Genomic DNA, 21657 nt, shown 5'->3' with positions numbered 1-21657 from the left:
CTCCCCCCCCCCCCCCCCCGCCCCCGACTCCATACTCAGCTGCTCAGTTTACATGTCCTGAGCAGGATATGAGCAGTGAGCCCTCTACACCCTTCTCTGCATTTCCGGAGAAGACTGAGCCTTGAGTCAGCTCAGCACATTTACTGCCATGGACTGGTCACATGCTTTCCAGAGGGGATGAGAGTTAACAGGAACACACAGCACCCTGATATCCCAAACTGCAAACTTGGCATCGTTCTGCCTCATTCGGATGCAACGATAATACAAAATATGCTACAATCCCACATCCCCCTTCCAAAAGCTTCATCTCCTCCCAGGCCACGCTAGAATGAGGGTGGCACTGAGAGCCTGGCACTGAGCCGCTGGAGGAAGACAGCCAAGTCAGAGGACTTTGAGTTAATGAGCTACATGAGTCTAGCACCAAGTGGAGTGCTGTGGGAGCTGGACCGAAATGAACTAAAATATTTCCTAAATTCAGTCACTTCTCAATTACCCTTGAGAGAATTTTCCATGACAACCCAAAATTTCCCATGCCTCGGGATGTGAAACTGGACACAGGATGCAAGGGGTAGGGATGTGTGTTTGCATGCATGCATGTGTGTCAGGAGGGTGGGTAGGTGTATCAGAGAGAGAGAAAGAAGGTCTGTGTCTGTCCCCAAATTGAATATGACAAGGTTTATTGAGACTATTATATACCATTTGGAATTCTGGGACCCTCCCCCATGTCTTCCTTTCTTTTTCTTTTTTTTTCTTTTAGCTTTTTGGGTCACACCCAGCATTACACAGGGTGGCTCCTGCACTCAGGAATTACTCCTGGCAGTGCTCAGGGGACCATATGGGATGCTGGGGATCAAACCCGGGTCGACCCCATGCAAAGTGAACACCTTACTCGCTGTGCTATCACTCCAGCCACCCCCCCCCACCATGTCTTCTTTTTATCAAGAATTTAAACATTCTGGCTGGAAGACAGTAGGAAGATCATCAGACCTAGCCCTGGGATAGAGCTTCCCCAGGGCTTTCTACTAAGTCATATGTTCTTCTGTTTCTGAGATGCTCCTATATGATTAATAGCTGCAGGTGAGAAAACCTTGAAAATTCATCTGTGCCCCACTGGGCAGGAAACAGAGCCCTCAAGAAAACATGGGACTTACCCTTGCAGGCCACGCTGTTCTCTGGCTCATAGCCAGGTTTGCAGGTGCAACGTCCGATGGGGACCATCCACTCCCCATCCCCGTTGCAGTAGAGTTTGATGGGCACATCCACTTCCTCTGCATTGGGGATGCACGTGCCCCCAGCAATGACTAGAGAGGTGCTCTCCGACCCTGTCATGGTCTCTGGGAATACAGCAAAATTTTGAACAATGCTGGGACACTTTTTGAAGAAGACACGGACAGAGAGGAGAGACATACAGGCTCCATAATCCTGGAAAGCGAGATAAAACCCATTCCGAGTGAGGGGCCCGAAGCTCCTGACTTCTGTATTGACCTTCATCAATCTTCCCCCAAAGTCCACTTGGGAGAAGCTCTCATCTGCAGCAATGGTGTCCACTTTGAGGTAGGGCGCCTCAGACCAGAAGGCTGACTTCTTGGTGGCGATGACTGAGTCCGTCTCGTAGTAGTACAAGTTGAAGGTCTCCTTGCAGGAGCCGGGGACGTTGGGGAGGCTGCTGCAGTCCCTCACGGTGAAGCGCATCTCTGTGTAGATGCGGTGGGCCCCTCGTCGGTTGATGAAGGTGGTGAGCAGCCAGTTGTTCTGGTTGGGTTCGAAGACATTGCACACCTGGTATGTGCGGATGGTGTTCAGGTTCTCATCGTAGCCACTGACTTCTTCCCACTTTACCACACAGGCCATGGAGACACACATGCAAAAACACAAAACAGAGAGTGAGTAGACAGAGAGAGGCAGAGTGATGCAGAATCCTGGCTCTTGGGAACACTGCAGCGGGCCTTAAGGGCTCACAAATCCAGCAGCTGGACTTGAGAAATGAACATATCGAGCCAATGTAGCCTTTAAAGAGCTTTTATGAGTAGACAACAGAACATGTCTCTGCTGCCCATTTTAAAATATAACAAACTGGGGCAGGAGACAGTACAGGAGGTACGGCATTTCCCTTGCATGTGGGTGGATGACCCTGGTTCAAATCCCTGGCATCGCATAAGATTCCCTGAGTGCCACCAAGGATCACTTCTGAGCACAGAGCCAAAAATAGTCCCTGAGCATGGCCAGATGTGGATCAAACTTCACTTAATGTTAATATGAGAAATAAAGTACTTAAAAATGATAACATGATCCAGAGAAATAGTACAGAATGTAGGGATCTCACCTTGCACATGGTTAACTGACCTGGATTTGATTCCCAGAACCACATATGGTCCCCTTATTTTTGCCAGGAGTGATCCCTGAGCACAGATCCATAAGTCCTGAGCACTTCTAGGTATGCTACCTGTCCCCCTTACACAAAACAAGCCTTCATTCTAGAAAGCATTCTTTCTTCTAATTCATTCCATATTTCTCAAATAGGAATAAAGGTTTGTTACCTCCAAAAGACTACAGCAACAAGAACTTTCTTCTAAATGCCACAGGCTCTATTTTCAATGGGGTATATATGACAAGTTCCATTCCTAAAGTCCTCATTTTGGAACCAAATTTCTTGATTGTGGTGAAATTTTTCTTTATTTCTGAATAGCATAGAAATAAAAAGCTTTGCGGCCAGAAAGATAGCTATTGATAGCTATTGGTATATTGAATGCATGTTTTATATTCAAGAGCTTAAGTGCATGTTCCATATGCAAGAGTACCAGATTCAATCTCCAGAACCAAATATGGTTCCCCAAGCATCACCAAGAGTGACCCCTGAGAACTGATCCAGAAGATTCCCCTAAGCATCACCAGGTATGGCCCCAAAATAAAAATTTAAAACTTTTTAGAGTCTCTCAACAAATTTAGACTTCCACAAACTTTGTTTGATACAAAAGTTTCTTTCAAAGAGGTTTCCAAAATAGATGATACTACCCCTAGAGACCATTCAAAAGGTCCCAGGTATGTGTTGGGAGTGTGAGGTAGAGTTTCAAGTGCAATGGTGGTGGTGGTGGAAGCAATTTTTTATGGGAAAGTTTATTGCAAAATTTAGGTGGGCAAAATAGTACAGCAGTACTTCAGTGAAAATGAGTTACATCAAGTCAGACTGCCTCTGGACAGTTTCCAAAGCTAAAGTTTTAAAGGTTAAGCCAAATCAGAGAAAGACATGAAATTCCAGCACTCTGAGGAATATATTTAGAGTCCATATTTAAATCTCTCACCAATAACAATCAAAGATGGAAGTGAAAATATTTACAGTGCCTACATGTGATAGTACAGCAGGCAGGGCGTTTGTCTTGAACGTGGCTGACCCTGGTTTGATTCCTCTGTCCCTCTAGGAGAGCCCGGCAAGCTACCGAGAGTATCCCGTCCGCATGGCAGAGCCTGGCAAACTCCCCGTGGTGTATTCAATATGCTAAAGACAGTAACAAGTCTCACAATGGAGATGTTAGTGGTGCCCACTAGAGCAAATCAATGAACACAGTGCTACAGTGCTACATGTGATATATTTTTTTAAAAAAATCTTTAAATATTGACTTACTCTAAATTTTATTTTTGGCACCATGATTTATGATACTGATAACGGGTTCATATAAAACATTCTAACACCATACCCTCACCATGCCCCAATGGTCCCTTGTCCCTTACTAGGGGGGATCCCCATTTCCTCTACAGTGGTATGCTTCCTTTTAAGGACAGTTCTCAGTTTCTGTTGTCTTTGCATACTTTTTATCTTTTGACTGTGTTACTTTGTATACCACTGTGAGAGAGATCCTTCTGTTTATTGACTAAAGTTACTGTGATTTACAGCTGTGAGTGATGGTTTCACGTGTACATAATTCCAGCATCACACCCATCACTTTAAAAAGTGATGTTCCCAGGGAGGTGCTGAGTGACAATTTTTTTTTCTGAAAAGGGGGTAGTAGATGCTACATAGTATAGTGGCAAGAACAGACTGTTAACCAAGATCTCTTGGGAAAAAATTGAGTATTATGGCTTGCAAATTTCAAACAAATATGTAATGAAAGACAAAGTTGGAGGATATTACTTTAGATAGTGAGGAAAGCTTCTTAATCCAAGAGAGACAATTTCAGTAGCAAACCCTGAGCACAGCCGGGTGGAGCCCAACCAGCCCCCCACTCCACTACCAAAATAAGGGAAAGTCAATCATGAACCAAGTGGGAAGTGAGAGCTCTCACTTTTAGCAGCTCTATTTATTGGGAAAAGAGGGGAACAATGCATTTATTAAGTGAAATCTATCTTCCCAACAACATTCAGAGCAAGGTATTATTATCCCCAAACTACTGAAGAAAAGGCAGCAAGCTATTTAACCAAAACCACACTGTCGAACGGAGGGAGAAGTAGAAAGGAATACTTTTGATGGACAAAGAAATTTGCTAAGTAACTTATCTCAGTAACAGGCAGGAAATAGGGGAGTGGGGAAGAAATCATGTAGTCATGACCTCCTGAATGAACAGCTCTGACTAGGGGCCAAAGGCGAAGAGCTGTGCTTTCCCTTCTTCCTTGTGCTGTATCCACCAGGGCGCTCTCAGTTAGGAAATGGTCTCCCTCCCGGGATGCTCTTGGGTCCCTCATCTCAAGACCTGGGATTTTCCTTGTAGATTCAGGTGTGCTTGCTAATGTGGAAATTCAGCATCTCCAGTGAAAAGAGAAATGGATTAAAATCCTTGATTTAAGCTGTCTTGATAAAAGTACCTTGCTAGTACCTAAAATCGTACTCGTTACTTATTATTCTCCATTCAAGAAGTGTCAAGTGAGTCCTATGCATGGGAATCATGCTACACTGCTTCCTGCCCACAAGCCAACCCGGAGGGAGGGACAAGCCAATCTTTCAAACTTGTGTCACCATGGCACTTAGAAAAATGAAAAACATGGCATGCTGTCCCAAACACCAGGGTCCACAGTGATCTCCTGGTCACTCCTGCCACTTAGGTCCCCATCACCGAGGCAACTGGTCTGAGGGTCCCCAGGCTTCCCTCTCCACCAGCACCTCACAGCACACGCAGGGGTCAGCTCCCTCGCCGGCTCTTTCCACCATTCTCGCCCACACGGTCATACTGCTTCTTTGCTTAATTTCTTATTGATTCTCCTGGTGTTGAGAACCACTTCTTATTCCTTCTTAAAGGTTGTGTTATGTTCTATTTAAATGTGCTTGCAAGTGATGTTCTGCTTGCCTGGTTTCTTGGAACCAGAAAGCAAATATATTAGGGAGAAGTCGCTGATGGTTGTTTTAGTTCCGATTTTCAGCCCAGCTCCCTCTCTGTGGCTGTTTTAAAATAGCATTTTCCCAGCTGACCCTGTGTGACTTTTGAGGGAGGCATAAGCTTCTTCGGTTGTTCTGCAATTATTTTAACACAGCAGGTCTCACAATCCTTTTCATCAGCCGGACTGTCTAAGGTCTCGGCACAAAGGTGGGGTTCCTTTGTCAAGGCACAGGTGAAACCTGGGGTCTCATCACAGGCAGGAGTTCCAGCTAGAGTCCTTGAACCCACCCTTGATTAAGGCAGCTTTTCTCTGTGGGGGAAGGACTAGACGCTCCCCATTTAGGGTTCACCTTAGCACTGTTACCAACTATAAAGAATCAGCCTATTCTTTAAATAGGATGAGGATATCTCCTCTTGTGGAGCTGGGATATTGAGAACATTTATCTTAGAAAATGACACTGATTGGTATTATAAAACCCAACAGAGGTAATTGTCTCCAACATTAACCTCTCTGGGCCTCAGTTTTCTCATCTGTAAAATGAGGAATCATACTGGGTGACCTCGAGTCATAAAATTCTACGGATCTAATTGATTCCCTGACAGCTCCTAAGGGAACGATCAAAGCAAATTAGGGGGAATACAGCTGTATATTCAAAGTGAAAGAGTAGAGAGAAGCAGAAAGAAAAGAAAATCGCTCCCTGTTGTTTGGGGAAAGGCCATCATGGAGTTTCACATTCATTTTTTTCCCTCTTTCATTCTTCTCCTGCCAGCAGGCACCAAGGGGTAGGGAAAGCAAGCCTTCAGAATGGGTTAGAGGTATAAATGCTTTCCGAGCAAGTGGCAATTAGACTGAGGGGCCGAGAGAAATAGAAGATTTTGCTAAATCAAGATGAGGGTGGAATGGCATTCCCAGCAGGGAGGGACAAACACTGTTATTTGTTTCTGATATGAGGAATCAGTCTCATTATTTTATATGTATACCTCGCTCATTCATCAGGGAAAAAAATATTTACCAAATGCCAACTTTATGCCAGGCATCCCATTAGCCACTGGGGATATAGCAATATGAAGCTTATAATCTAGTGAGAGAAACAGAAATTAGACAAATGGTTATTAAAATAACTAAATAATTACAATTGTGGTAACTGCTGAAGAAGAAAATTACAGGGCGCCAAACGAGGGGGTGTACCTGATATAGAGGCATGTCAGGGAAGACCCAGGGAGGGGACGGATGGATAGAAGTTACCCAGAAGAAGTGTGAGTCTGAGGGAGCCATAGAGGGCTAGAAGGGGTAGAACTTCGGGCTGCAGGTACAAAGGCCCTATGGGGAGAAAGGGAAATTGAGGAATGAAGCTTGGGAGACAGGAGAATCTTAACCAGGAGTGGGAGGGATAAGACTGAGGACATGCTAGTGCCAATAAATAAACCTGAACTAAACCTGCTATGGATGAGCTGTTGGGAGGAAAATACAGGTGATCAGGGCTGGTCTCAAAGAGATGTCTCTGATGGGCCAGGCAGCAGGTTTGCATGGTTCTGATCTGTGGTGATGGACTGGTCCAGACAAGAGATGATAATGTGTTGGGCCAAAGCAATGGAGGCCAGAATGATGTTTGCAGGTAGAACCTATAGGTTCTTTCTGAGCCAAGTTCTGGTAGACATAGTTTGACGTGGCCAAGGGTTAAACACTCTTTGGCATCATCTGCCCAGACCAAAAAAAAAAGGTGAACCACCCTGCGTTCAAGGAACAGTTTCTGGGATCCTCACAAAGGGAGAATCATACCAAGCTTGGACCATTATCCCAGAGATGGCCAATTTCCCCTGAGGAAATTTACCCCAGGCCTATGCCAACCCAAGGCAGCTACACGCCCTCATTGCCAGCCCAACACAAACTGGTCAAGCTCTAGATACTCAGCCCCCACTTCCGGGTATTTGTCACATTACCTCCTGCATTCCTTTCTGTAATTATCTCCTCCCATTAAAGTAGAAACACCATGATTTGCTTATCAGATTGGCAAACTATGACAAAGATAAAATATTGTGTCCTGGTAAGAATCTGGAGAACAGAACACCATCCAAATCTATGCTTGTCAAGGTAACTGAAGAGGGCGTTGAAAGTCATACCAGAATCAGAAAGAGAGTGGGTGCAATGTCCAAGTCTTATCCCCATAACTCCCTATGCCCCAATGTGTGGTCCTGTTGGACCCCAAGCATTACACCATCAAGATGAAGATCACCAGCAGTAAAGCCCCCAGTATAGCTTGATGTGGGGCCCTGTTTTTACAAAAAGTCAGATTAGTAGTTTTTTTTTTAACATTTAAAATGTTGGCTACAAGTCAAATCAGCAGGAAAAGGTGAAAAATTTAAAAAATTAAAAACAATTTTTAAAATTGTTGTGATAACAGGGCAGCCACCTGAAAACAAATAAAATGCTGCCTCTCGTACTTTATAGCAGGACAAATTTTCCTTGAATCAAAGACTTAGAGTCAGAAATGAAAATACAAAAGAAACCATAGGGTCAATTTGCATATACTAATCATGACATGAAACGCAAACCTATAAATGAATAGATTGATAAGCTCACCTCTAAGCATTTTTTTGTTTTGTTTTGTTTTCTTTATATTGGCACAACAGAAACATCTATGTGTAAACATTTTTAAAAGATGAAAATTAGGGGCTGGTGCAATAGCACAGCGGGTAGGGCGTTTGCCTTGCACGTGTCCGACCCAGGTTCGATTCCCAGCATCCCATATGGTCCCCCAAGCACCGCCAGGAGTAATTCCTGAGTGCAGAGCCAGGAATAACCCCTGAGCGTTGCTGGGTGTGATCCAAAAAGAAAAAAAAAAGGTAAAAATTAAAACTGCAACTTGCCACAAAAAAACTGTTAATTTTCCTAATACATAAAGAAAATCTACACACTGGTAATTTAAAAAAAAGGAAAATAGTCAAGGAACATCAACAAATTATTCACTATGAAAAAAATTAATAGGCCAGGGAGATATCTAAGAGGGCTGGAGGGCATGCAAGAGATCAGGGTTGGATCGCAAATATTTCAAGTATTTCATGGACCCCCAAGCACCAGAACCACCAGAAACAACCCCTAAGCAAAAAGCTGGGGACAGTTCCCCAAGCCCTGCCAGGTGTATTCTCCACCCCTTCCCCCCCACAAAAAAAAAAATAGAGACCCAGGGAGCACATGCCTTTTGAGGTTCCATCTCTGACATGGCATCCCCTCCGCCCAGCTTCACCCCTCCCCTGCACTGCCAGGTAGAACCCCCAGAGAAAATAAACAGGCTCTTAAACATATAGAAAGATACTGAACTTCTTTCATTATAACCCAACTGTCAATCAGCCATGTTGTGATTTGGTGGATTTGGTGATTTTGGAAGTGACTTTCAGGACAAAAATCTGATAACACATTTGTCTTTTTGTCTTTTGCGTTGGAAACAGTGACAGAAAAGCACTCTGATTGGTAACCTCTACAAAATCATATCAAAATCACACCTGCAGCCCTCCCCCCCCCCCCACCACTCAGTCCAGCAATACCACTTCCAGGATCAAGTATCAGGTGTGCTTTTATTTCTGGAATTGCACATGACCATTATTACCAGCTGAGGCCAGCTCCAATGAGTGCTTCATACACACCCGGGCACCTGGGCATGGATGAAGCTTCCACAGATCATGGGGCAATGAGGAGGATGCCTCGGTGCTATGCTGAGTGCGACTGCTGGGTACTTGGCACCGCCAGGGTGAAAAGAGTCATTAATTGAGATTGGGATCAAACAGTAGGGCCTCGGAGTCCAAAATAAACTAATTAAAGAAAATGAGGTCCAAGAATTTCCTGTACACATTTACTTGTGGCGTAAGGCTCCGAGGTACTCTAGGCAAGCCTGTAGTTATTTCCCTCTTGAAGTTTTTTGGCTGTTCTCTAATACGGCCCTAAGCCCCGTGTAATAGCCCTTGGGCTAGTGAACACAGAAACCAAGATGGCATGTCCCTTAGTGAAATCTCTTTGGAAATAAAAAGCAATGTCATAGTGGAACATGAAACAGCACAGATGAAGTTCTAAAACCTCATGCTTTTTACAATTCCATAAGCATGATATTTTCAGCAAATCCATAGACAGAAAAATATTTTCCTAGGGCATAGAAGAAAATGGGAGTGACTGACTGCAAAAAAGCATGATGAGTCTTTCTGGGGAGTGATGGAAATGGGATGATGGCATGAATACCCAGGCATGCATGATATTAACATTCCATTGTATATTCAAACAAATTTCATGACGCATAGGTAATATCTCATATAACCTTTTCCATAAAATTTTTAAATAGAAAAACTGTTTCAATTAAAATATCTTTATTATCTGATTCAGTCTGCGCCTCAACATGCCAACCATGCTTGGTTTGGTGTCTTTTGCCCAGCACCGGTTCATGATTCTGCTTGTTCTATTCCCTGAGTCAAGAATGTCCTTCTGGCCTCTCTATCTAATGTCCCAAGGGATCAGCGTCTGCTCAGTCAGTTGGTTTGTAGATTAACAAGTGATGGCTAAATTGTGGCTTCCTGAGAGGGATGAGGAGGCCAAGGAAGTGTGGCTACAATGATGCCAACAATCAGTTCTGGGAAGGGGTCTGTGTAAAAAGATAGAATCAGAGACTTGGGATTAGGGCTTCATTCAAAATACACTTGATTGAGGATTCCTCCAGGGCTTGGAAGCTGGCCTCACATGCTGGGGGAAAAGGCAGCTGAGATTGAGAAGGGACCAGCAAGTAAAGATGCTTGGAGGGCTCATTCAGGATGGGAGATGTGTGCTGAAAGTAGGCTATAGATCGAACATTATTGCCACTTAATACCTGTATTGCAAAAGGAGAGAGAGTAAAAGGGAATGCGCCTGCCACAGAGGTGTGGGGGGATGGGATGGGGGTGGTGGGAGGGATACTGGGAACATTGGTGGTGGAGAATGGGCACTGGTAAAGGGATGGATACTCCATCATTGTATGACTGAAACGTAATCACAAAAGCTTTTAAGTCTGTAATTGTAACTCACAGTGATTCATTAAAAATTTTTTTTAAATTGTCTTGATTTTCTAGCCTTGAGTCAGGAAGGTATCATGGTACAAACCCACCTCAGTGCCCACACACCACATTGTTATCAGAATGCACCATTTATTCCGAATCAGAGTTCTTCCCTTCTGCTCTTCCTCTTCTATTCCCATGGCCGTGTGCCAAGGCTGTCATGGCCTCATGCCTGGATTAGCACCCTGGTGGCTTCCAGAATAGGAATCAGTGACAACAGATCAGGCAGGAGAGAGCAAGGGCCAAGTCAGGACCAAGTCTCTGGCACCTGGACTAAGTCAGTGCCCCCTTCTGTCCCTTGATATTGTCGCTGATATTCCAATCATCCCCGAGATCTCTCATCCCATCATAATTCCTCTAAGACACACATGCAGAACGGCTTCTGGCTGGAAGCCACTAGGATTGTGCTGTCCAAGAGCTTCTGTTGACAAAGGAGCACATTGAGACATTCAGTAGTTGCAGCTGGGGTGGCCCTGCAGACTTCTCTTCCAGGCGTCATCTTTTGTTGGGACTCAGTCTAAGTTCCTCCAAGATGCTTTTCCATCCTACACTCAGCTCGTACTTTTCTAAAAGCTTAAAAGCATGATTGAGCTTATTCCACACAATTTGACATTTGATAAGCCAGTGTTAAGAATTCTTCATTCATTGCATCATGTGTGTGAGTTTGGTTTTTCCCTACCGGGCTGTGAGCTCCTTGAGGACAGGGAATTATGTTTTGACTAATTTACTGGTTCATTTCAACATATGCAATAATTCCATGCATTTAGCCTTGCAAATTACACAACTGCATTTTCACTCAGTAATGTCTGTGATCAGTGAAATCCACAGGCTTCTCGGCTCTGCCCTCACATCCTTCTTGAATTTTTTTTTTCGTTTATGATCTCAGCCACATACGTGGGGCAATATTACTGTCCTTCCTCACCCCCCGCCCCCAGGCTTGTTCATCTAGCTACTAATAGGACAGACCCGTCACTCACCACCTTAATTCTTTCTTTCTTTCTTTCTTTCTTTCTTTCTTTCTTTCTTTCTTTCTTTCTTTCTTTCTTTTTGTTAGCCACCTTAATTTCTATGGTCCAGCTGAGCTCTCCCTCTGCACAAATGGCCCCGCACTGGAGCCACACTTTGAGAAAATGCTCCAAACCCTGCTATCCCCATCTCCCTCTCTTCTGCCTCTCATCCTGCACCTCCTAGCCCCAGTCCTCCCCGTTCCCCACTGGTTTCTCATACCCTTAATACCCCTGTCCCTGTAAAGTACAAATCCATCTCCTGTTGGTGGATTTGCCCAAACTGGGTGGGACCTTTCATTATGCCAGTGCCAAATCTTTCTGGGTACTGAATGCTGGGGTAATGGGCAAGGCCTGTCTGTTCCTTGACTTCTCTGCCTCCCTGAATCCTGATCCTTCACTTGGGGACTTATTGCAGGTGCCTCAAGTCCCCAGGAGAGGAAGACTAAGAAGTTTTTCCCAACCAGCAGAATAATTAACAGTGTCCAAAAAGGCATTATTATTGATGCCAAAGGGCCACTTGTCCTTGAGATAAGCATATTAAAGAAAACAATGACATCCTTTATAAAGTACTTGCTCAGGCTTTCAGATCATGAATTTGATGTATGAGAGAGACATCTCTGGGTTCTTCCAAGATCTAGGCTGGTGAGATGCACCTTTGCTGAGAGTCAGCAGAGTGGCTGCAAGTGCCCACTGACCTGTGACAATGCGATGGACAATCTGCAGTCTGGGCTGTGTGTGTGTGTGTCCCTTCAAAACTGCTTCCATGAACTCCATCTATTGTTCTATCTACATTACCAGAACAAACTAAATATTCTTATACATTCTTTAATTTCCAAGAGTAGATTCCAATATCAGAAACCAGCAAAGAATTTCTTGTTTGGATTCAATTTTGGTTTTGGTTTTTGGGCCACATCCTCTGGTACTCAGGCTGACTCCTGGTTCTGTGTTCAGGGATCACATCTGGTGGGTTTGAGATCAGGTGGGCATCAAACCTGGGGCAGCTGCATGCAAGGCAAGCACCCTACCTGCTGTACCACCTCTCTGGCCCTGGCAAAGGAATTTAAAAGCCAGTTCCCAGCATGGAGTTCTAAAAAGACTGTGGTGGCTGGTGCTGGTGCATCCTGGACTGCTGCATGGTCCCTGGCAAACCCTCATCAACCCCAGTGCCCAGTGGCCACCACATTGGTGCATCCAAACAGCTGAGATAGACAACGCATGTCTCAGACCTTCTGCTGGACACTTTTAGATAAGGACAGAAACCATTGAAATAGGCCTTTTGGTTTCTCTCAGACTCACAAGATCCCTGCTATTCTGAGTTATTTCCACCCTCACTCAGCTCAGTTTTTTGAAATGAAGAAAATTAATTTTGAAATGAATGAAATTAAGCACCTATTACATATCCAAGCAGTGTTGGTGACAGAGTAGTAAACGTGAAACCAAGTCCCTGCCTTGCCGCTGTGGGTTTTATATTCCAATCCAGAGAACCAGAGGCTGGACAAGCAAATAAGGGCATCACAAAAATGGGATATTGATAGATTCTGGAGGGAGTGACAGCGGGCAATGGGATTGTCGGGGAAGATGCTCTTTTTATTTTCTTTATTTTTTTTTTTACAGACTTAAAAACTTTTGTGATTACATTTCAGCCATACAATGTTCGAGTACTCATCCCTCCACCAGTTCCCATTCTCTACCACCAATGTTCTCAGTGTCCCTCCCACCACCCCCACCCCTTCCCACCCTGCCTCTGTGACAGGCACATAGGGAAGGTATTCTTCAGAGCAGAGGTGAGTGGGCACCTGAGGTCACTAGAGGAGCTGTCCAGGCTCAGGAAATAAGAAGACGCTCTGCGGGATAAGTGTCGCTAGCACTAGCCAGACATCTGGAAGACCTGGCTGCCAATGCACAAGAGTCTGCTTCTGCAGGTTTGCCATGAGACCTGGTCTGCTCCTTGATGTCTCCAGGGCCAGGTGGACCCCACTCTGTCAACCTCAGCTTACAACCAAAGACATTTTCCTGAGCTTCCGCTTCATGGGCCAAAGGCTATTTACCAGGCAATGCATCCTGAGGATGGAAGGATCTTACAAGGAACTCATCTAGGTGTGCCTGCCCATGACTTCCCCTCACTAGGCGCCAATTACCTGCATCATTAACATCATCAGGGGCATCATCCTGGTTAGGTCAACCTCAGGATACGCCCGCTGACTCATCAGTTTGAAACTTGCCGGTTCTCGCTGAGATAGATTTGGTCAGCAGACCTCAGGGTCCTCCTCTCCAGCCACCCCGCCCCTGTCCTACCCAAGTGTCCAGGACTTCCTCTGGGTTGCCTTGCATCTGGCTCCCCTGTCTCCACTGGACAATTCCCGCACCCCTGTGAGCCATTAGCTCAGACCACCAGGAGACATAATGGGACACAGCTCACCCACACTGGTGCCTCAGAGAGGCCTATCTTGGGGCACAAACAGTTGTTTGTGGGACCCTGTTGTAGGATCCTGCCACTATATCCCCTGGCACTGCCCAGTCAGGAGATACTCCCTGATCCCCCACTCAGAGATGGCTGCCTGAAAACATAAGAGGCCGAAGAATCTGCAGAGCAGCGGCCCACACCAGTCGAGGAAGGGCCCCACTGCCGACCAGCTGGTCCTCCTGGGTAAAGCTGTAGGCTAAGCCCTGAGGAGAGCAGATATTAGACAAGCTAGAGGGCTAATTAAAATGTAAAATGTGGTCTGTGGGGCATAAATTCCTACAAGCCCAGCGGGACCTACCATTTAATACACCAACCAACCAAGACAGAAACACACACAACGGCTCCCAGGGGCTGAGCACGAGCTCACCTCCCAATATGCTCTATGAACCTCCTGGGCTGGGGAGCAGGAAGGGACCCCCAGGCCTCTGCAAGGCCCCAAGGGTCTGGGTACTGACCTAGAGGGGGCATTGCTTAATTGAACCGGCCACCCACTCTCAGGGGCAAAGGACACGGGGATGGGGCTGAGGGACACAGAATGGGGAAGAACTAAAATATGGAAAACACACTGATTGCTGCCCAGTGAGCCCTCAAGGATTCCTCTAGGAAATATGGATGCAGAAATCCAGGAGAAATGGTTCCAAGCAGAAGAGCTCACCTTGCTGGGAAGGAAGGCAAGTTTGGAAAAACAGAAGAAAAGGGTTGGGATGAAGAAGCTCTGTTGTCACCTGCCTGGCCCTGAGCACTCATGGGCTCCGTATCTGAGACCTCCAGCCTGCTCCTTCTCTGCCACTGAGACTTCTCACCCTGCCTCACCCTAGGGGGACTGGGCCCCGACTGATACACAGGTACTTAGACTTGAAAGAGGCAGCCTCAGTTCCCCCCCCCCCCCCCGGCCCGCTGCTGTGAGCACTCCCATTTTAACTACCCCCATTCTACATTTTTTAACACTCCTGCGAAATTCTGGGCTCTTTTTGATAAATGGGAAGTTAAACAATTCCCCGGGACCAAGGATTCTCTCCCCAGACTGTAGCAGGCTCATGGAGACTAAGAGAGGAGGGATTATAGCTAAAGCCAAATGGGTAATCCACAATGGCCACAAGCTAGCCCAATCACCCTGGATAACCCTTGCATTTTCTGTAAAAATTCTTGTCACTTGATATGTAGCACAAAGACCGAGTTTTCCTATTAAACACACACACACACACACACACACACACACACACACACACACACACATACAGTGTCTCTTTTCTTCTCCCTTCTACTTTCCAATAAACTTTTCTCTTTCCAGCTCTGAGTCTGAGCATGTTTATGATTCAGCATCTTCACTCAGTCTTGGAAATATTGAAGAACCCGGGAAGGTGAGCCAACACAGAGACCCAGCCTCTCATGGCTCCTGCTTCAGACTTGGGTCAGCTGCTATGGAGACCAGCCCCCCACAGTTTCATGCTCTGCTTCTCCAAGGGGCCAGTGCTTTGTCTCCAGACCCTCCCCACTGTGGCCCTCCCTGCCATCTCTGCCTTGGTCTGCCTGGTTAGTGGTGTTCGTGTGCCACACCTTCAGAGGGGGCATGCTTGTACATGGGTCATGCAGGTACCTGTGTGCATCTCTACATATGCATTTGGGGGCGTGGACCATGGTTCAGGCAGGGTCTGTACACCCCCCCCCCCCAAACAATGCCTGAGAAGCCCTGGCATGCTCTTTCCTTCACCCCTGCCCAGGACGATGTCCCCGCCAACAGGCCAGTTCCCACCATGAGAAATGGAAGAGCCTCATTTGCAGAGGGCCGGGCTGGCCGGGCCCAGAGCCCAGACGCCGCCTGTCTCTGTTAGCTGGCGCCTCTCACGGCCTCACTGCATGGCACGGCATGCCAGGAGAAACACTGCAGGCTTGTGCCTCAGGAGGGGGCTCGTCGCTAGAGCTCCCGGGCCACTGCCCCGTCCACCAGCCGCGCCCTCGGTACCAGGCAGGGCCTGGAGTGGGGTCCTCATCCTCTCTGACAGCTGCCTCGGCTGTTGACACTGCAACACTGACAAATTCATCCTCCTGACAAGATCCCTTTAAATAATTCACCGGGAGCTGGGGATTAAAACACTGTTTCTCTCTGTCTCTGTGGAGATTTAAAACACCCCCAGCTGGGGTATTTAAAGGGAGTATAATGGGCCCAGGGGACTCTTGGGTCTCCCCTCCCCCCTCTTGCTCTTTCCCATTTCCCAAACTCAACCCCCACCCCACCAGCCAGCCCTCCATCAAGGAGGCCCAGAAAACAAGAAAGAGAAAAGGAGGGAACCAGTGCTTGGCTGGTCACTATGGCAACGGCGCCAGTTATTCAGCTGTCATTATCCCAGCGCCTCACACATGTGATTATCTTAAGCTGTCGATTGAATGTGCTGCTCACTGCTGCCCAACACGGCCTTGTTCGACAAGGCAGGGGCGGGAGCCGAGGGCCCCAGGCCCCAGCTGCTGGTGTCGCTCTGCCCGTCGGGGCTTCGGGAGGAGGAACCCAGAGATCCTGGGAGAAGCTTCCAGCATTTTCCATCTTTTCATTGGGAGGGATTTCTGCTCGAGACGCACCACTGGGGCCCCCCACCCGCCCCATGCATGTGCAGTTGGGCCCGCGGGGCCTTTCTGGACACACGGACCAGCCGAGGGGGAGCAGGAGGCAGGCCTGCCTGGGCCGGGCTTGGCTTCCGTCCCATTCTTGGGGGGAAGGAAAATTCCCAGCCACACGACGCAGGAGAAGCAGCTTCGGCCTGGCGAGAGACCTCACTCCCGCTGCCCCTCTGTCCTTTAAGCGGGCGGCAGTGGGGCTGCTGGGCAGGGCATGTGCCCAGGGACAGCAGCTGCCAGAACATGGTCCTGGGAAGTGGGTCTCAGCCCTTCTTTGGCCTCCTTGTCTTGGGCTTCCTGCATCCATGACCCAGAAATCGCGTCACAGCCAGCACCCCTGGGGCTGCTGACCCCTGAGACTTGGACCTGGCCAACTCTGGTGACCACTAGCTCTGCTGTCCTCTGATATGCACCACCGGAATGGCCAGTCACCACATATGTGACCCTGGTTGTGGCGGCACGTTTATGCCCGAATCAGCAGCCTGCTCTGAGCACTCAGTGGGACGAAGAGGTTGGAAGGTGGCCCCTGGTCTTTCTGTCACTGGTGACACTTGGGGACACCCTGACCAAGCCCATCAGTGTGGGGAAGAATCAGAGACCAAGTGTGTGTGACAGGAAGCTGCGCTTGACTGGAAATCCCTACAGGGTGTTACAGGGGAGCACCTCAACGGAAGGAGGGAAGAAGGACTCTCAGGGGTCTTCCCCTCCAGAACATGTGACCCCCAGCTACCCCCCATCCTCTATCTCCTCTTGGAGCTCACTTTCACCCCAGCGACCTCACCTGCTCCTGCTCCTCCGGCCCGACCCGCTCCCCAGAGAGCTGCACATGAGCTTCCCTGGGCCCTGGCCTTTCTCTGCCCTGTCCTTCTGCCTTGCAGCGAAAAGCACCACGTCTCCTCATCCTGCTCTCTGGGTTCTCGCTGTGCAACTCTGGGGTTCTTCTAGCATTCCGTCGGAGCAGAGGTGCAAGGGGTGCTTGGTGGGCAGACAGGACTGAGGTGACTCAGAGGCCTGAGCTGTCCCGTGACTTTGTTCTGAGCTCTGGCATCTGCTCTGTGAAATGGAAGGAACCCTCCCACTCGGGAGAGCTCAGTGAGGTGAGGCCAGTCCTGCTTGGGAGTTAATTACCAGTGACAGCAGCATGGTGGTTATCACTCTTACATATAATGACACCAGCTGAATAACAGAGGGAGCCTCCCTCTCCTGCTCTCCACACAGGAGCCAACACCCAACAAATGCCAGCTGCTGACCTTGCGTCCGAAGGACCCCTCCATCGCTTCCCATGCACCTGTGCAAATGAAGTCCTTCAAGTCAGAGTCCCCGCAACCCCAATCAGGGGACTGGGGTGCTTTAGACTGACTGTGCTCAGACTGACTGTGCTTTAGAATCTCCAGAGGAATCTGACGCAACTGAATCCTCTGTGCTGTGTAGACCACCTCTTATGGTCCTGTGTTCTAGTGAACTCTGAGAAGAATTCAGAGGACGATGATGGAAAGAGAGCAGGACATCAGATTCCAAACCCAGGCTTTGCTCAGATATAACAACTAGAAGTACCTGGAGTTTAGGCCATGTTCTTCAGAGACGTCTGGTCATGAGGGGAACGGAGGTCACAGTGCCCCTTCAGGGAAGGTCCCCAGAGCTCAGCACCAAATCCACGTTGGGTCCCCTCTTTCATCACACACCCACACTTTTTAGCCCCTTTCCTTCTGCCCCTCCTAGGCCTCAGCCCTGCTTCTCCTTTCTTCTGAGATGTTACCTCCCCCATAACAGATGACTTTCCTTCACCAATTCAACCTGAGTGGGGAGCTGAGCCCGGCTGAGCCCCAAGGCCCAATCCTGGGGTTATGGCCTGAGCCCTTTCTTCCCCTCAGGTGGGGAGACTCAGGGGTCAGGTGGCCTGTCTTCAGGCCACTCCTCTGAGAGAAACTTCCCAGGAGAGGAAAGACTGTGGGTCTGGGCAGGTGAGGGCCAAGGCCGCCTCCAGAGAGGGAGGCAGGTGGGTGCCTCTGTGAACCGGAAATGTTCCTGCTCTGCTGAGGCGCCTGGGAGCCACTTCCCCCGGAAGAGACGCAAAGCTGCTGACAGAGAGGTTCTGCGGGTGTCACAGAAGCAGGTCTCTCATGTCCTCCACCCGTCCTCCACCCCCTCACATAGCCCTATCCGATGAAGGAAGGAATTAATATTTACTCAATGACACCGGCCATCCCTAATAGTCGGCTCACCTCCTGCGAAAGGCTCACACAACCACAAGAAAAAGATCTGTGGTGGAAGGCCCTCAGGGAGGTAGCAGGAAGAAGGGGTCGGCCCTCCTGCTGGCCCTTCCCCAGGCTGCCACCTCCCAGGGGCGGGGCCTGGTCCTGGCCCTGAGGGGGGCGGGGCGGGGGGGAGGGCTCAGCCTGCCAGGACCAACTCCTCCCGCTCTGTCTATCACCGTCTCTGTCAGGCGAGTGATTCTAAGCTTCCATTCCTAAAAGACGCATATTATATAAAAAAATGTTTTAAGTGCCTCCGGGTGTTTTGTTCCTCATTGCTTCATAAAAGTGACATTAATAGCCAGGGAAGAGCACTGCTGAGTGCAATTACAGAGGAGGTTTCAGGTATGAAAGCTGTTTTGAGCCTGCTAATGTTTCCTAATTACAGGCCTTTTGGTAGCAGAAGAAAAAGATAAAGAGTGGGTGGGAGGTGTGGGGGGGCGGGGTTGCGGGGTGGGGTGGGGGTGGCCTGACTTCTCTGGGGGGGGGGGGTTACCTGAAGCCCTCCAGGGAGGGGCGCAAAGGCCAATGGGGCAGTGAAGTCAGAGGCCGCATCTCCCTGTGCGCAGGTAGATGTTTCTATTCCCGGGGAAGAGGGCGCCTTTGTCCTTGTCCTGTGAGAAAACGTACCTCACCTGGAGCCTGGGTTCTAGGAGCTGTCATTCAGCCCAGGCTCCCTTCTGGAGACCTGCAGAGTGATGGCAACTGACTGCAGCCCGGGCACTTTGCAACCACGGCAACAAAAGAGCCCAAGCAGTTGCTGGGTGAGGGGCAGAAGGCTCAGTGTGGAGAGGCCCAAACTGGGAACTGGGGCATCAACCTGCAGAGAGGGGACCATGCAATACTCGGGACCCCCGCTGCCCCCCACACTCCCTGAGCCCGCCGTAGAGCACACAGGGACTAGCAGGACCCCTCAACATCCACTCCTCAGCCCTGGCCAGAGGTTCTGAAATGTCATGGTCAGGGAACATTCCAGAAGAATCTAGGAGAAGGAACTGGGTTTCCAGGGGCGCAGTGAGGGTCCCCAGGACCCCACCTCTCCCCATCCCTACCACCATCGGTTTCTTTATAACAATTAGCTAACATGTGACTTTTCTCCCTCTGCTCACCAAGAGGTCTCTCTGATCGAGGCTAAACGAAAAGGCCTTAAATTAAAGCTGCAATTAAATTCCAGAACAGCCTTTTCCATGTGGGCATAAATACTTTCCATTTCTAATGTGCAATATTATGACTCGCTTTCCAGAGGCATCAAGGAAGCCACTTGTGGGCCAAGTGTGGGTGGGAGTCTTCGTCACGCCTGCCTCTGGCAGGTCTCGGGATAGCTGAGACACCCCAGGAGCTTCTCTCAGGGGTGCTGGGCACCGTGGAATTCATAATGCCTCTTCCAGACAAAGCCAGCCCCGGCCGCCGCTTCCGGGCCCGCACGCACACACCTTCTCACCCTCAGCCCCCATTCAGGCCCTCCTGAGGGCAGAGCACAGATGAGGCTTCGCTCCCTCTCTGCGATGGCGCCTCCCATCTCCTCCCTTCTGCTGCAAGAAGATATGGACGCCCTCTCCTAGCTCCCGGGAGATCCACTTGGTCCCTCCCCCACTCCTCCCATACCTTCCTGCTACCTCACAGAGGCCCAGGCCTTCTCAGCATCACCCTCTCAGCCTCACCCCTGTCTTGCCTCAGGACCCAGGTAGATCCCGGAGAGCAGAGCCCAGCCTCCCCTGTGTGGCCAGGCCATATTCTCACACAGGCCCCACTCGGCTGACACACTGAGCTTCTTCAGGGATGCAGGTGGCCACGAGGCTCCAGAACCCTGCCTCGAACCTTCCACACATGCCCAGAACCCGTCAATGCTCCACATGATGGTGAATTCAACCTCTACGCCCTCCTCAAGATCTTCCAACCTTCCTGGCCAGCCCAGCTCTAAGTCCACCTCAAAGACAAGATGGGTGGGGAGCTGAAAGGATTTCCAGTTTCTACCACCAAACCCACACGGCAGAGCCTGGCAAGCTCCCCGTGGCATATTCGGTATGCCAAAAAAAGTAACAATAATAGGTCTCATTCCCCTGACCCTGAAAGAGCCTCCAATACGGCAGCATTGGAAAAGATGAGTAAAGAGAGGCTGCCAAAATCTCAGGGCTGGGACGAATGGAGACGTTGCTGGCGTCTGCTCGAGAAAATCAATGAACAATGGGATGACACTGATACAGTGATACCACCAAACCCAAATGTGCCAGCAGTACCTCTATGTCTGCTGTGGCACCCAAGGTCCCTCTAGGGGCGAATGAGCCCCCAGTCCCCACAAGCACTGCTCCTCCATGTCTATGTGAGTGTCCAATAAGCCTGTGCCAACCCCAGGGGGACAGGAACGTGGCAGCATTGGGCCTCTCCATCCCCCTCCTCCCTGACACATTATACTGCCTGCCTTCCGGGTTTCCACCCCAACCCCGACCCCATCGTTCCTCAGCCAGCAATTCTCCCTCTGAGGCTGTGCAGGTGACTGGCCCCAAGCCTTCCCTGTCCCCGCAGCCACACATCCGAAAGGGGCGCTGCCTTTGGACAATCTTGCCCGCGTGGAAGAGACTGCGGTGCCCTCTCTGGGGAGTTCACCAAGACTAATAGCCACTAGGTGGCTCAGGGCTGCATGCCACCTCTTCCCAGCCCAGCCAGCTGCTCTTCCTCCGTCTGCCCCCTACAAGGGCACTTACTTACTAGCCCAGCTCAGATGGTGTCAGCAAATACGGTAATTACGGTAACATACTGGGTGTCAGGTTCTGGAGGAGAATGATGATGCCTGGCAGTGGCCATCTTGGATCCGTCCAGTGCCAACAGCTTGATATGTACCCTGGGCACCTGTGCACAGGGGCTGAGCCATGCTAAGCAGACCTGAGGCACAATCCCCAGCAGGGACGAGCAGATGGGGACACAGCGATGCTATCCCTGAGCATGACTGAGCT

General features: G+C 49.1%; 1 protein-coding gene across 2 annotated transcripts in view; it reads right to left on the bottom strand.

The window, feature by feature from the left end:
- EPHB1 (EPH receptor B1) overlaps positions 1-21657 on the bottom strand; it is a 397511-nt gene that overhangs the window by 269009 nt on the left and 106845 nt on the right. Inside the window, exon 3 of one of the 2 annotated variants that reach the window (XM_056121703.1) lies at positions 1152-1833. The exons of the other annotated variant lie outside the window; for it this stretch is intronic. Coding sequence (XP_055977678.1) covers positions 1152-1833 — 682 coding nt within the window. The remainder of the gene's footprint in view (positions 1-1151; positions 1834-21657) is intronic. 2 annotated transcript variants of the gene reach the window in all.

Source organism: Sorex fumeus, unplaced genomic scaffold (assembly GCF_029834395.1).
Source record: "Sorex fumeus unplaced genomic scaffold, SorFum_2.1 ptg000044l, whole genome shotgun sequence".
Lineage (NCBI taxonomy): Eukaryota > Metazoa > Chordata > Mammalia > Eulipotyphla > Soricidae > Sorex > Sorex fumeus.
The sequence above is the reverse complement of the archived record's forward strand: the minus strand, read 5'-3'. Positions and strand labels throughout refer to the sequence as shown.